This window comes from Raphanus sativus, chromosome 8, assembly GCF_000801105.2.
Source record: "Raphanus sativus cultivar WK10039 chromosome 8, ASM80110v3, whole genome shotgun sequence".
Lineage (NCBI taxonomy): Eukaryota > Viridiplantae > Streptophyta > Magnoliopsida > Brassicales > Brassicaceae > Raphanus > Raphanus sativus.
The window spans coordinates 4,267,770-4,282,238 of record NC_079518.1 but is presented as its reverse complement, the minus strand read 5'-3'; the positions used below and the strand labels follow the sequence as shown (position 1 = coordinate 4,282,238).

The 14,469-nt window shown below is 35.7% G+C and overlaps 2 protein-coding genes and 1 pseudogene across 2 annotated transcripts; all 3 read right to left on the bottom strand.

Annotated features, from left to right (window-relative positions):
• Positions 1 to 2,582: 2,582 nt before the first annotated feature.
• Positions 2,583 to 4,138, bottom strand: LOC108823065 (14-3-3-like protein GF14 omega). Its single transcript, XM_018596293.2, has 4 exons — positions 3,550 to 4,138; positions 3,295 to 3,414; positions 2,995 to 3,111; positions 2,583 to 2,899 (listed from the first exon to the last, which is right to left on the bottom strand). The coding sequence occupies exons 1-4, from the start codon at positions 4,027 to 4,029 to the stop codon at positions 2,843 to 2,845; spliced, it is 774 nt and encodes a 257-aa protein (XP_018451795.2). The 5' UTR covers positions 4,030 to 4,138; the 3' UTR covers positions 2,583 to 2,842.
• Positions 4,139 to 4,258: 120 nt separating this feature from the next.
• Positions 4,259 to 5,439, bottom strand: LOC108819736 (uncharacterized; annotated as a pseudogene).
• Positions 5,440 to 7,719: 2,280 nt separating this feature from the next.
• LOC108819096 (phospho-2-dehydro-3-deoxyheptonate aldolase 1, chloroplastic) lies at positions 7,720 to 10,177 on the bottom strand. Its single transcript, XM_056991691.1, has 4 exons — positions 9,289 to 10,177; positions 8,791 to 9,067; positions 8,460 to 8,705; positions 7,720 to 8,158 (listed from the first exon to the last, which is right to left on the bottom strand). Exons 1-4 carry the CDS (start codon positions 10,071 to 10,073, stop codon positions 7,901 to 7,903), a joined length of 1,566 nt encoding a protein of 521 aa, XP_056847671.1. The 5' UTR covers positions 10,074 to 10,177; the 3' UTR covers positions 7,720 to 7,900.
• Positions 10,178 to 14,469: the final 4,292 nt, after the last annotated feature.

Here is a 14,469-nt window from a genome sequence, read left to right as displayed (position 1 = left end):
GAGAGAGAGAGAGAGAGAGAGAGAGAGAGAGAGAGCCTCACTTGTCCATGTAAACGATTCCCTTAAGTTTTATCGATTTCTAATAAAGTATAGTGTATAATAATTGTGCTCGTCTCTATTATTTTTTACTTTATTTTATCTTGTCTTTATTTTTAAACGAATCGTAAGAAAATGAAAACATTAACAGATTAGCTCAATGGAAAAAGTATGTTGAGCTGGTGGAGGCCCTACTGGTCGATGGTCGAATAAGAAAAGTTAAAAGGAGCAAGTATTTTATGAGTATTGATTCCCTTCATGCGTCAACCAACAGTAATTAACATTGTATCTATCGTTGGACATCTAATTCTTCTAGATAAAGCCTTGTTTTAGACTTCCTTGTTTAAAAAATAACAATGGCTATGCCAACAATCACATGGTTCTAGCCTTGATCTGTGTAAGGTTATTGTGGATTCAAGATCTTTATGGATGAGTGGATGGTTTGATATTCGGGACTAACGTTTCCTTAATTAACATATATAGATACTAAAAAAATATACAGTACTATTAAGGAAGCAAAAAATACATGTTATTGATGAAGCAGAGAAGAGTCGTGGCTGTGAGCTAGAAAACAAATGAGATAAAGATAGCAAGAGGCAGATACATCTTTGGACTTATGTGTATGATGAGTTCGTATTGCAATTAACTAAAGGCTGAGACACGTTACATCAGATGTGTGGTTTGAGTTGTGTCAGGAAGGAAGAGACTTGTTACATGCGATATGCTTGATGTTGATAGCCAAACTATTGTTGACAAGGTGAAGAAGAAAAAGGTCACGTGATGTTTCAAGTTAACAAGAAGTCATGTGGACTTTATTATCACTTTGCATGAGAAGCCTAACTAATAAAAAATCATGAGATTAGTGGGCTCAAAGAGATTTACGATTTACTCTGGTGGGAGCATATAAAAATAGAGACGGTGACAAGAAACGATTAAGCGTCTATAGTTTATTGAAGATGCATGTGGTGATGTCGTCCTACCAGTTGAAAGATCTCATAATTTTGTTATAGAGAACTATACTTATTTTTTTTTTATTTTTTTTTTGATCAAAAGAGAACTATACTTGTTAAAGAAGATATTAGTAGTTGTTTTTCATTGTAAATCTAGATAAGAGTAGTTAAACACGTCTGTTTGTTAGACGCTATATAACAATAGCTTTTTGCGGCTTTTTCTAGTATATGAGTTCTGGACGTGGTCGTGGGGATAACGAACCGTTAATAAATTTATATGTCTCTTTACTTTATGCTCAAACACACTCATACTTAAAGACATCGCACTCGAACATTACAGAGCCGTGGCGTAAACATAAACAGTACCAACGAAGCTGGATTCATGGCCACGGCTATTAAACTCAGTGGCACCACTCTAAGGTCGCGAGGTCTGAATAGCCTCCGTCATCTGCCATTGGCTCAGGTTAGCAAGATTCAGCCCAACAGTCGAAATGGCGATGGTATTACCCCTTTACATTATGGTCACCCTGCGGCTTTGACTAGGAGCAACGCCCTGAACACCTCAACATTTGAAACATCACCGCCGCCATTCTCTGCATGGTCTCCGTTCATAACTATTGACAAGGAACAACAACCGGAGAACGTTCCACCACAACAAGTTCCGGTGAGTTCATCGTACGAGATTCTAGACTGCCCTAATGTTCTGAACGATTCTACAGCATTTCCGAAGACTTTACTTTAAACTGGCCCAACTTTTCGCATTGTTTACGATCGGAGAAAACTCCACCGCCTTACCGACGACTTCGTCTTTGGAAGGTCTGCATAGGACCGGTTCCCCACATGGTTTACGATCAGGAAACATCGCAGCACCAAATCCAACGCATTTACCGAGGGGAAGCTATTTGCCTTATTATCCGAATGCATATGGTAATTCACTAAATTGTCTTAATTATCAGAATGCTTTACTATTTGAGAATACTCCACTGATCGGAGAAACAGTATAGGACCTGTCCCGGCAACATTACCATTTTGTAATCCATACTGGCCCAGTTACCCTCATGGTCAAGGATCTGAAAACATTGTACCACCAGTTCCGGGGTATTTGCCATCCGGGAGTCCATTTAGCTAGGTTTAATTCTCAGAACATTCCACCCACTGTTCCTGCGGGTTTACCTCACGGTAGGGTAGGTTGGCCATATCATCATGGTTCAGGGACTATACCGTCGTGGAGTCTCAGCTATCCGAGCATTCGACCTTCTCAAAACATTCTACCAGCACCAGCTCGACTCGAGAAGGGTGACCCAGTTCTCCAAGCGACCAACTCGAGCCGACTTTGTTGTTGATTAAGAACCTGAACTGTTTTTCCCATTATCGTTTGTTGTTTTTGGTTTAAATAATAAGATAAAAGGAGAGAAGTTTTTATAACTTTTGCTTCTCTGTGTTGCCATCTTCCTTTTTAGTCATCTCATTTGCTTATTACCTGCCTTCTCACTAACTATTCATCTTCAAAACAATGGCAACCACCAGATCTCTTACACTTGAGATCATGAGAGACATTTTTCCTGTTTGAAGCCAATGATTAATGATAACCGGTCATCAAGTCTAATTTTCTTTTACAAACAGAAGGTTTGATAAACATCGTTTGATTCTGCTTGAAATTAAATTGTTATTTATTTCGCAAATCACATGAAAAAACCTTCCATGATTTGAAACGGAGCAAGATCAATTTAATTCTGCTCAATCCAAAAGGGCAAAAGAAAAAAAAGGAGATAGAAGAGTGTTAACTTCAACATAGGAAAAGAAAAGAGAGTGACATCTCTCTTGAATAGACACACAGAATTGACGAAGAAGATTCATCATTTCTGCTCTTCTGATGGCTTTGCTGCTTCCTTTATCTCATCTGCAGTTTCATCCTGATCCACACACAAACACACAAAAATAAGCCATCATTACATTACATAATAATCATTAAATAAGAGAGAAACAGAGAAAGGATAATAAGCAAAACCTGCATGTCGGATGTCCAGAGAGTGAGGTTGTCACGGAGAAGCTGCATGATCAAAGTGCTATCCTTGTACGACTCTTCACCTAGTGTGTCTAACTCAGCAATCGCAGCATCAAAAGCCTGAATCACACACCCACACACACACACACATACAAGAACAACACTTACTCTTCTCACCATCAAAGTGTTAAAAAAAAAAAAAACGTAACAAAAGCAAAAAGGTATATAAAGATACACTGCCATTAAGGGGAGCAAGAGATGCTATCTAGTCCCATCAACCTAAGATGAAATATTAGGTTTTACCGTTTTGGCGAGGTTGCAAGCACGATCAGGAGAATTGAGGATCTCGTAATAGAACACAGAGAAGTTCAACGCCAAGCCAAGACGGATCGGGTGAGTTGGAGCAAGCCCCTTCGCATTGTCCTACATAATCAAAAATCCATATTATAAACTAATCTAGGTCTAATCCAGAATCAGAAACTAAATCTAGGTCTAATCCAAAAACCTAATCAAGAATCAAAAATACGTTCCATCCACCAGATCTGAGAACACACAAACCTGAGCAGATTCGTAAGCCGATAAGGTGTTATCAGCCGCATCATCCCTCTCCTTACCGATCTTGAACTCAGCCAAGTACCTATAGTAATCACCTTTCATCTTGAGGTAGAACACCTTGGAGTCCTCGGAGGCGGCGGAAGGGACGAGCGTGGAGTCGAGCAGCTTCAGGATCCCGTCGCAGATCCCCGCGAGCTCCGTCTCGATCTTCGCCTTGTAGTCGCGGATCGTCTTGACGCGGTCCTCGTTGCCGCGGCTCTCCTCCTTCTGCTCGATCGAGGAGATGATCCGCCACGAGGCGCGCCGAGCGCCGATCACGTTCTTGTACGCGACGGAGAGGAGGTTGCGCTCCTCCACGGTGAGCTCGGTGCCGTCCGCGGCGGCGGAGAGTTTCTCCATGAACTCGACCATCTCCTCGTACCTCTCGGCCTGCTCCGAGAGCTTCGCCATGTATACGTACTCGTCGCGCGATGAAACGGCCATTTTGTGATTATCTCAGATCGGAGAGTTTTTTTTTTTTTTTGGTTGTTCGATTCGGTTTTTATCTTTCTCTTTGTAGGTTAAAAGAGAGAGAGAAGGAGGAGGCGAAAGGAGTGGGGAGCGAGAAAGAGAAAGATCGAATCTGGACCGTTGGATTTTGTACGGTTCAAAAGCGGGAAGGTCGTGCATTTTATACGGAAAAGTTTTTGGACGAAGATTCTATTGAAAAGTATTTGTTTGGTGTTTATTTTTAGTTCTCATACCAACAAATGATTGACAAAGCAAGGTATGATTGATACAACAGGAATATGGTATACGAAATTATATAACAAATAATAAATTAAGTAAATTACAACATATAAAATAAATAAGCCAACATGTGAACCGAATAAGTTGGATTAAGAGTATTAAAATAAATAAAAAACACGATCCAAATTCCCAAATAAATTCCTAGTATACGAGTGATGACTTGATCGTCGGATTGAACCAAAGCTACTGCACAATGGAATGCTGCCGATGTACAAAGAACTGCTACTGTCATGAACGTTACCAGGATCGCCATTATCAAACGGTTCCTATAAACAATTGTAACATTGGATAATTAAAGTTTTTTATTTGTCTGAACACCTAAATATTATCACTAAAGATCATTAAATAGCTATGATTAACGAAGTCCAATCAAATAACTATTGATGAGTAGTTTTTAACCAATCAGACAAGTTTTGATGAGTAAGTCTAAGTTACCAACTGGACCTGACATAGTTGTTATACTTCACCAAGATGAATACCTTAATCTCAATTTACACGAATATCGAACAACATAAGTAAATTTAGTTCACTCCATATTCGATAATATCTTGTCAACTCCAAACTTATTGTATAAAGTTGCAAATATAATTAATCTCTTAATAGTATACCTCAATCGTAACCCGCTGATGATGAGAAGAATTATAGTCATAGAGGCAGAAAAAGATACCGTACTACTAATAACCATTCCATGATAAAACCCACGCTTTGAACTATTGTCTACCAGTACCGAAGTTCCGACTTTCGCCTTGCAAACACCAGTTTGATGTCCGGAGGAACATGTCACTTTGCCAAACGCCACCTGGAGGATTAGCCATAACTTGAAAACTCATACCGGCTATGACCGTCGCCGCAACCATCAGATTTCCTCTTGTTTTCTCTAACCAATCACCTTGACGGTTTAGATATTTTATGAACCATTCAGATGATTCTTCGCGTTGATTTGCTTCACTGTTAATATCCATGATTTTAAGCTGGATATCACACTGATGATATTCACTCTAAGTTATATATGTGTATATAACTTATCTTTTCGTCAAGTTTATAAAAGTAAAAATGAAAAATGAGAATTGTGTTTTAGGAAGGGAGATGGAAATTTCTGGTTTGATCAGGTCGACGATTGAGACATACAAGTGAAGAAGCTTCTTCGTTTTATTTATTTATTTTTGTTTTGTTTATAAACGTATTGCTAGGTTCTGAGTTTAGAATACTACAAAATATCAGACTTGACTTTGTATGTATATTTTTGTTTTTGTTTAAAAAGTATTGCTAGGTTCTAAGTTTCAAGTACTGACTGCACAATATCACTTGACCTTGACCTTTTGTATATGAATATTTCTAGTTTACTAGTTGCAAGTATCAGACTTGACACTGTGTTTATACTTTTATTTTGGTTATAAACGTATTGCTGGGTTTAAAGTTTTATAAATATCAGACTTGACTTTGTATGCACGTATGTTTTTGTTTTGTTTAAACGTATTGCTAGGTTTTAAGTTCAGAATACTAGTTGCACAATATCAGAGTTGACCTTTGGATAGACTTGACCTTGGATGTAAACTACTTTTGTTTTTTTATAAACGTATTGCTAGGTTTTAAGTTTAGAATACTAATTGCTTAAAATATCAGACTGCACCACGTATATTTTTGGTTGCAAACGTATTGCTACGTTTTAAGTTTAGAATACTAATTGCAAAATATCAAACTTGGCCGTGTGTATTCTTTTTTGGAAAAAATTGTGTATATTTTTTTGTTTTGTTTATAAACGTATCGCAAGGTTTTAAGTTAGAATACTAATGCACAATATCAGACTTAACCTTGTATGTAAATTATTTTTTTTATTCTTTCAAGTTCCAACCAGGGGAGGACATAGATTCCATATAGAGAGATGGCAGCTTTTTTATTCTTTGATCAGTTATTTACGAATAAAATATAGGTTGGTACAATAATTGTCGATACTAGATCTGCTTGTACGCAGCGAATGTAATGGTCATTTTTATACAACCCCATTTGTTAGTCAATTTTTTTAAACAGGTTGATCTGGCCAAAGCGTTGGAGTTTTTGTTGTTTTTGGTAAGCTGTTTCTCTTAAAAGTTTGTGTTAGATCAATGTAAATTGGATATTTACAAACTGCATGTAATTTTGACTACTCGTTTTCACAAAGAGTAACATGTTACATGTGTTTTGAATACTTTTTTTTTTTTGAAAAGATGTGTTTTAAAAAACTTTACATGTTATGTTGTATAAAATTGATCGACGCCATGTACAGAAGCAAAATAAAAAAGATGTCATCGAAGATTGATACTAGTGCTGGTTTTATTTTTAAAGAAACTAGTGCTGATTTGAGTACTGATACTAACAACGATTTTTAACCTCGTTAAAGCCAAATACAGCTCAGACGGAACATGTGTCTTCTAAGCATGTCAGGCGACCAAACAATTTCGACGTTATCAAGCTTATACTATTCACTCTTTCTTTATCCCTCTGTAGTTGTATATACACAGTTAGGCCTGGGCACGGATCGGATATTCGGGTTTTTGAAGGTATTTGTGATTTGCTTCGAATGTTACGGATATCTGATTTTTCGATTTGCTTTGCTTCGGAAAAATACGGATATTCGGAAAAACGGATATCCGGAAAATAAATAGATATTTGCGGATATTCGCGGATACTTACGGATCTCTCATTTGTTTTGATTAATACAAATAATCTTAAAAATTTGATACAAATTTGTTTTGTAAAATATATTTTTTGCATGATATAAAAGATAAAAATTAAAAAAAGCAATGAATCTTCATATTTTGTAAATTTTTAAACTTAGTTAAAATTATAATAACACAAAACTTAAAAAAAAATTATAATTATCGTAAATATTTTCTCTTCCTTTTATGTAATACTTTTATATAAGTAATAATATGAATAGAATCTATCAAATAATATATTAGAATAATAATTATATAATTTTATACATTTAAAACTTTAAATATAATCAAAATATACATGTATTTATATATTGACGGATCGGATCGGATATTCGCTTCCCAAAATTTTAATATGTGTGATTTGCTTCGATTTTGACGGATATTGAATTTTAGTATTTGCTTTGCTTCGAAAGCTTACGGATATTCGGAATTTTCGAATCGAATAGCAACGGATAACGAATCGAATCAAATTTAACGGATAAAATGCCCAGCCCTATACACAGTTAATGGATGGTTTATAGGAAACTAAGCGTCTAAAAACATATGTCAAATATCCAAATATATGAAACATAGTTAAGTATTGTTCAGTCATTTAGAAATATAACGAATTTTTCAGCCCTTTCAGTTTAGTTGATTACAGTCGGAACCTAAGTTTTTTGTTCAACCACAAAACTGTTCACAACATGAATAAAAACGAAAAGTACATGGTTTTATTCTAAAATGGAAATAATACTCATCAACAACAATATTAAAACAAAACCTTACGCGTTCAATTGACCCAAGACTTGAACCAAAGATAAACGGGACAGTACTGAATTCACACACTTATTATATGTATATATAGATATTACAGCACATGTTTGTTTATATTACACGGAAAAAGCCTGTTGGGACTTGATGCGTCTCTTTCTAAGGCGTTCAGCGATGATGAAGGAGAGCTCAAGAGACTGTGAAGCGTTAAGGCGCGGGTCACAATGCGTGTGGTATCGCGAGCTCAAGTCATCGAACGTGACTGTGCGTGAACCGCCGATGCACTCGGTCACGTTCTGACCAGTCATCTCTAAGTGAACACCTCCCGGGTGGCTCCCTTCTTGCTCATGCACGTCGAAGAATGCTTTCACTTCTGCCTAAATATTTTAAGTTAAGAGAAAAAGTTATTATATTATTTTGTAACTTATCAAAAATCAAATTCTGTAAAGAAAACTTCAAAGTCTACTAAAAATAGACGTAGCAGATGGATTCAGGACACGTGCTTTATATAATATTTTCACTATTTTTAAGGACCACCAAACTATAGAGAAAGAAGTTGTCGTCAACTTTGGCCCAACCAAAGTTGATTAATGTCACCTTTCGCTATCTCACCTACTACAACAAACATATACTAAAATATTTTTCTAACCAATAGGGAGAGTTTTATTTAAAACGTACCAAGATGGAGTCAAATGGACGAGTCTTGAGACCACAAGGAGCCTTGATGGTGTTTCCGTGCATAGGATCACTAACCCAAGTCACAATCTGTCCAGCTCGTCTCACAGCTCTGATCAAATTAGGAAGTTTCACTCTCATATTCTCTGCTCCCATTCTTGTGATAATCGTGATCCTTCCAGGCTTATTATCAGCATTCAAGATCTCAATCAGCTTCACAAGCTCCGTTGGGTCCATCTTATCACTCACCTATAACAAAGTTTCCAAACAGTTTCACTAACGCAACTACTAAAACCTGATAATGTAATGAGAGACGAGTTGGGGAAAAACAAACCTTAATTCCAAGAGGATTAGCAACACCTCTTAAGAACTCGACGTGAGCTCCATCAAGCTGTCTGGTTCGCTCACCGACCCAAATCATATGAGCAGAACAATCATAGTAGAGACCAGAAGTTGAGTCCAGCCTTGTTAGTGATTGTTCATAAGGCAAGAGCAAACACTCATGAGAAGTCCAGAACTCGGTTGTTTGCATGATGGGATGATCAAGGGTGAGTCCAGCCGCGTGCATGAAACCAAGCGCTTCATCAACACGGTGAGCTAGTTCACGGTACCTGCAGCCAAACCAATACAACCATTTTTAACACACATACAAATACAATCAACACCTTAGGACACTCATATTGGCATGTTCTAAGTGGATCTATTAGTTAAATTTAAAATAAACAATTACAAAGTCCTAGTTATCTCTCAACTAATAATAACTCATCTTTTAAAAAAATTACCAAAAGAAAAAATAATTAAAATAGTATTATTTGCTGTTGTTTTTGTTTACCTGTCTCCTTGCTCACTACGTTCTGTGAAATCAAGATTCCACTGAGTAACTCTCTGCATAGCAGCATAACCACCAGTAGCAAAAGCTCTCAAGAGATTCAAAGTAGCTGCAGATTGACAATAAGCTCTGATCATCCTCTGTGGATCAGGAATCCTAGACTTGGAATCAAACGCATCTCCGTTGATGTTATCTCCTCTATAACTCGGTAACTTCACACCGTTCCTCTCCTCAAACGAGTCAGACCTCGGCTTCGCAAACTGACCCGCCATTCTTCCAACCTTGACGACGGGGACTTGGCCACCGAACATCAAAACAGCACCCATCTGGAGAAGAATCCTAAACGTATCACGAATGTTGTTAGCGTTGAACTCTTTGAAACTCTCTGCACAATCTCCTCCTTGTAGCAAAAACGCTTCACCCATTGCTGCTTGGCCTAAACGCTCTTCAAGAAGTCTAGCTTCTCCGGCGAAAACGATCGGAGGGAAAGATTCGATCGTGTCGAGCACGGCTTCTAGCTCAGCTAAGTCAGGATACTCCGGCTGCTGCAAAGCCTTCTTCTTCTTCCAGCTCTCGGGTGCCCATTTAGATTTACTCACGTTAACTCCAACGGACTTCGACGGTGACGTCGTTACCGCCGAGGAAGCTGGTGGTTTTGGGTCGGTTTGCACGGCGGAGATACGGAGGGATGTGGTTCTTGGTACGGCGGAGGAGAAGCTTGACTGACGGTTGGTGTATATTGACGTCTTGATTGATGATAGGTTCATGCTTCCATTCATGAGCGCCATCTTTCCTTGAATATTTGTTTTTGTTTCAATAAAGAAAGTTTTTATTTTTTTTTTGGTGTTGAGATTCCGACAAGTTTGTGAACAACACGAAACCTGAGAAGTGTTTGAAGGAGATGTTGAGGGTTTTATAACCCAGTAGTTGTGTTTGGTGAAGCTTTTTGTCTTCGCGGTAGGTAAGGGTGAATTCGTCAATTCATCACGTACGACAATCTACCCGGAACCTTATTTTCGGTTCAGGTTTACTTTGAATAGTGGATTCGTCGCATGTGTTTGACGGTAGTGTTCGGTGAGACAATGGTAATGTAACAATTACTTTTATTAAGATGGTCAAGATTTATAAAAGCGGTCTCATGTTATGTTTTATAACAATAGTGTGTGTATTTGTACGCATGTTGACCTGAAAACTGAAACAGTAAGTCAAGCAATATATTAGAATATAGGTTTGATTGATTGAACTTTTTTTTTTAATTAGAGATAGATCATATGAGGATGAGTAAGCTAATCTCTGGCTTCACCTAATATCCGTCTAATCTCTGGCTTCACCTAATATCCGTCGTGGAGAACGAAACCCCACCAATCTATTTCGCCTGCTCCCACTTCTGAGTAATTTTTACTTATTGTTTTTATCCACTAATATTTTTTGACTAATAATTATTATTTATTGTTATTTGTAATTGTTTATCGTTTCGAACTTACTCGATTTAGAGTTTAGACATCTAAATTATTTAAGGACAAGATTTGGGTTTACCCCTATGGTGAATCTTTAAATTCATCACCTCCCTAATAATCAATCAAATTGCCAACTAGATTAATAATAAAAAAATTAAAAAAAATAATATCATATTTAATAATGATAATGTCACTATTTAATCCATGAACTCAAATTCTATACCATAAATCCAAATTCTAAACCCTAAATTTTAACTTCTAAACCCAAACACTATATCTTAAACCCAAATCTTAAACCCTAAACCCAAACCATAAATCATAAACCAAAAAATCTAAACTCTAAACCCAAAACTATACCCTAAACTCAAACCCTAGACCCTAAACCCAAATCTTAGACTCTAAACCCAAACCATAAACCCTAAACCCAAACCGTAGACCCTAAACCCAAACCCTAGACTGTAACCCAAACCATGAACTCTAAATCCAAACTTTAATTCTTAACCTTAAATTTCAAAAGAACAACATCAATATTAACCTAAAATATCGGGGAGAAATTGCCAAATATACCACTTTCATGATACCACTTTTCATTTCTACCTTAACCAACTTTACCATTAAAATTTTAGTAGGTAAATTACTTTTATATCCCTAACTAATAAAGCTTAAAACTATTTTTTTTCTTCTCCTACATCTCACGATTACTTTTATCTCATCATCTCAGATTCAAATCGGAGTTGAGGAATTATCTGGCGGTGACGAAAAAAAAGATCCGACAACGCTGAAGATTTTTACGGCGAGATCAACGAGATCCGATGAATCTACAGAGAGATCCGACGACGACGAGGAACTCAAACGAACAAGTCGACATTTCGATGATGATGACTTCTCTCTTATTCAAACGAGTATTCCAGCAAGTTCAATTGGAATCAGTTCCATCGATTCACATACGAGACGAAGGTGGTTCAACTACTAGGATGGAATCGACTGATTCTATTGCAGAGTTGGAGACAAAAGAGCTGGCCGCAAATAAAGAGTCAACGGATTCGATTACTGAATTGATTCAAACCAAGAGGTTGACGAGCATTCTGTTCATCGCCATGAGAAGTTAGAAACAGAGGTACCAATCTCTCTTTTGGAACCAAGCCATAAGATAGATGAAATGCAGTCTGTTTTGATTGAGAATAGTGGCTTTACACTTCTAGTCAATGATTCACATTATGATCAAGCTGGTGGTATTTGGAGTGTGCCAAGGTTGAACAACCATACATTTTGGATATGGATGTGGTGGAAAAGTTGACTAAAAAGTCAGTAGAAGCTGTTGATGTAGTTGCACACAAGTTGTTTGATCTATTGTTCATGAGCCTTTCGTACGATAAAAATAAAGGAAATGTCGGAAGAATTGGAATTTCAAATACAAAGAGATAATGTTTGCGAGAAGAAGGAAAAAACAGCCGCATGTTCAGAAAAAGAAGCTACTCAAATCATGGAAATTCAAATTCAAATCCTTGGTTATCAATTATAGTATCTCCTTATAAAGTATTACTGATTTATAAATTACTTATAAACATTTATAAATTATTTATAAATATTTATAAGTGTTTATGCTACTGATGTTAAAGAGCTTGTGCTCCTGAAATTTTCCAAAATATGGAGGTTTAAATTCAGAATTAGCTCGTGTACTATGGAGAGCAGACAATTATTTTTTAAAAATGATTTATAAGCCTCTATAAAACATTATAAGACTTCATAAAATAATTAAATTTTGATATTCTACAAATTTTTATAAATGATTTTATAAATCCTTATAAATAACTTTAAATATTCTTATAAAACTAAAGAATACGTGCATGCTTTGTAAAGAGATGATGATACGTGGCAGATTCTGAGGTACATGCGGACAGCAAGCAAGGCTCCACCGCTTCATAAATTTTACATATGCTTATAAATTGTTTAATAATCCTTTATAATGGTGTATATACTTTATAAATTGTTTTTATAAATTATTATACAAACCATTATAAATTGTTTTATAAGAATTTCTAAATGGTTATAGACTCTTTTAGTTGATTTATAAACCTATACAACTCTTAAAATACCTCTTATAAATTGAATATAAGCTTTCATAAAGTGTTTATAAGCCCCTATTAGTAGTATACATACCCCTTATAAATTATTTATAAACTTTCATAATGTTTTTATAAACATTTATAAATGGTTTATAGATTCTATAACTTGTTTTATATGCCTTTATTAATGTTTTATATACTCTTACAAATAATTTTATATATCTTTATAAGGCTTTGTAAAGAGATGATGATACATGGCAGATTCTGAGGCACATGCGGACAGCAAGCAAGGCTCCACCGCTTCAAAAATTTTACATATCCTTATAAATTGTTTTATAATCTATTATAAGGGTGTATACACTTTATAAATTATTTTTATAAATTCTTATAAATTATTTTTTTATCAGAATAGATATTTTTGAACAGCTCAAGAAGAACCTCTAAACAATTTTCATACCTTTTATAATTTATTAATTGTTTTATGAACCTTTATAAATGGATTTTACTATTTCATATATCCATATGATTGGTTTTATAAAACTTTATAAACATACATGAATAGTTTTATTCTGAGAATCAGACTGGCATGACTACTTAAAGTGGGAGCCGCAAGACTTAGCACGTGCTTTCCCATCTCTTTCGCCTCAAGGAGTTGATCTTCTCACAGTAAATTAACTGCCTCATGAACTTAGCATATGAATATTGTTGTAACATCGCTCCCTCTGCATAGGCTGAAACTCTTTGTTAAGTCTTATTGAGCTTTCTATGTTTTAACAAATGCAGAAAATGCTCAGGTACAATCTTGCTGAGAGAATTGCAGCAAAAACAGCACTCGATCGCCCTTACTTTGACAGCCTTGACAAGTTCCAGTTCTGAAGTTTCCCTTCAATCCAAGAATACTACTTTATCTTTGAGTTGAGAAGTTTAATTGCTGTATCTTGTTGTCATCGCTCGGTTGAACATCAACATTTGATTTCTGTTGCTTTCCAGACACATTAGTGTCCCATGATTGAATTGGTCTTTTCTATACTGAATGTAAACAATGTTAAGATTCTCTTAAGATTGCTTCTTTATTTTGTAATCATACAAAACTTGTTGCTCTGCTTTCTCAAGATGTCATCTTCACCATAAGCGAATAGAAAGGATCTCTAATAATATTATCAAACCCCAAATATTACGTACAATGATATTAGAATTTAAAAATGATCTATAAACTCTTCTAACTGATTTATAAACTTTTATAAATTGGGTTATGAAGATTATTAAATTCTTATAATCTTTCGAATAAACCCTAATAAATATATATAAAGACTCTTATAAATAGATTTATAAACACTTATAAATAGATTTATAAACCTTGTAAATTAATTTATAAACACTTATAAGTTCTTGTAAATAGTTTTATAAACCCTTTTAAATAGTTTTACAAACCTTTATAAATAGTTATATAAATATTTATATTTGTTTTATAAACATTTATAAATTGTTTATAGACTTTTTAAAGTTTTTAAAAGTTCGTCTTCATAGATTCTGCCAAACGAAACACTTCATCTTGTGCCTCATCACAGTGGCAATCTGAGGAGTTTCCACCAGGGATCAATATACAACTCCCACCGAGCCGTTACAGGCGTTGTTTGAATCAGAGACAGTCTGCTAGCTAA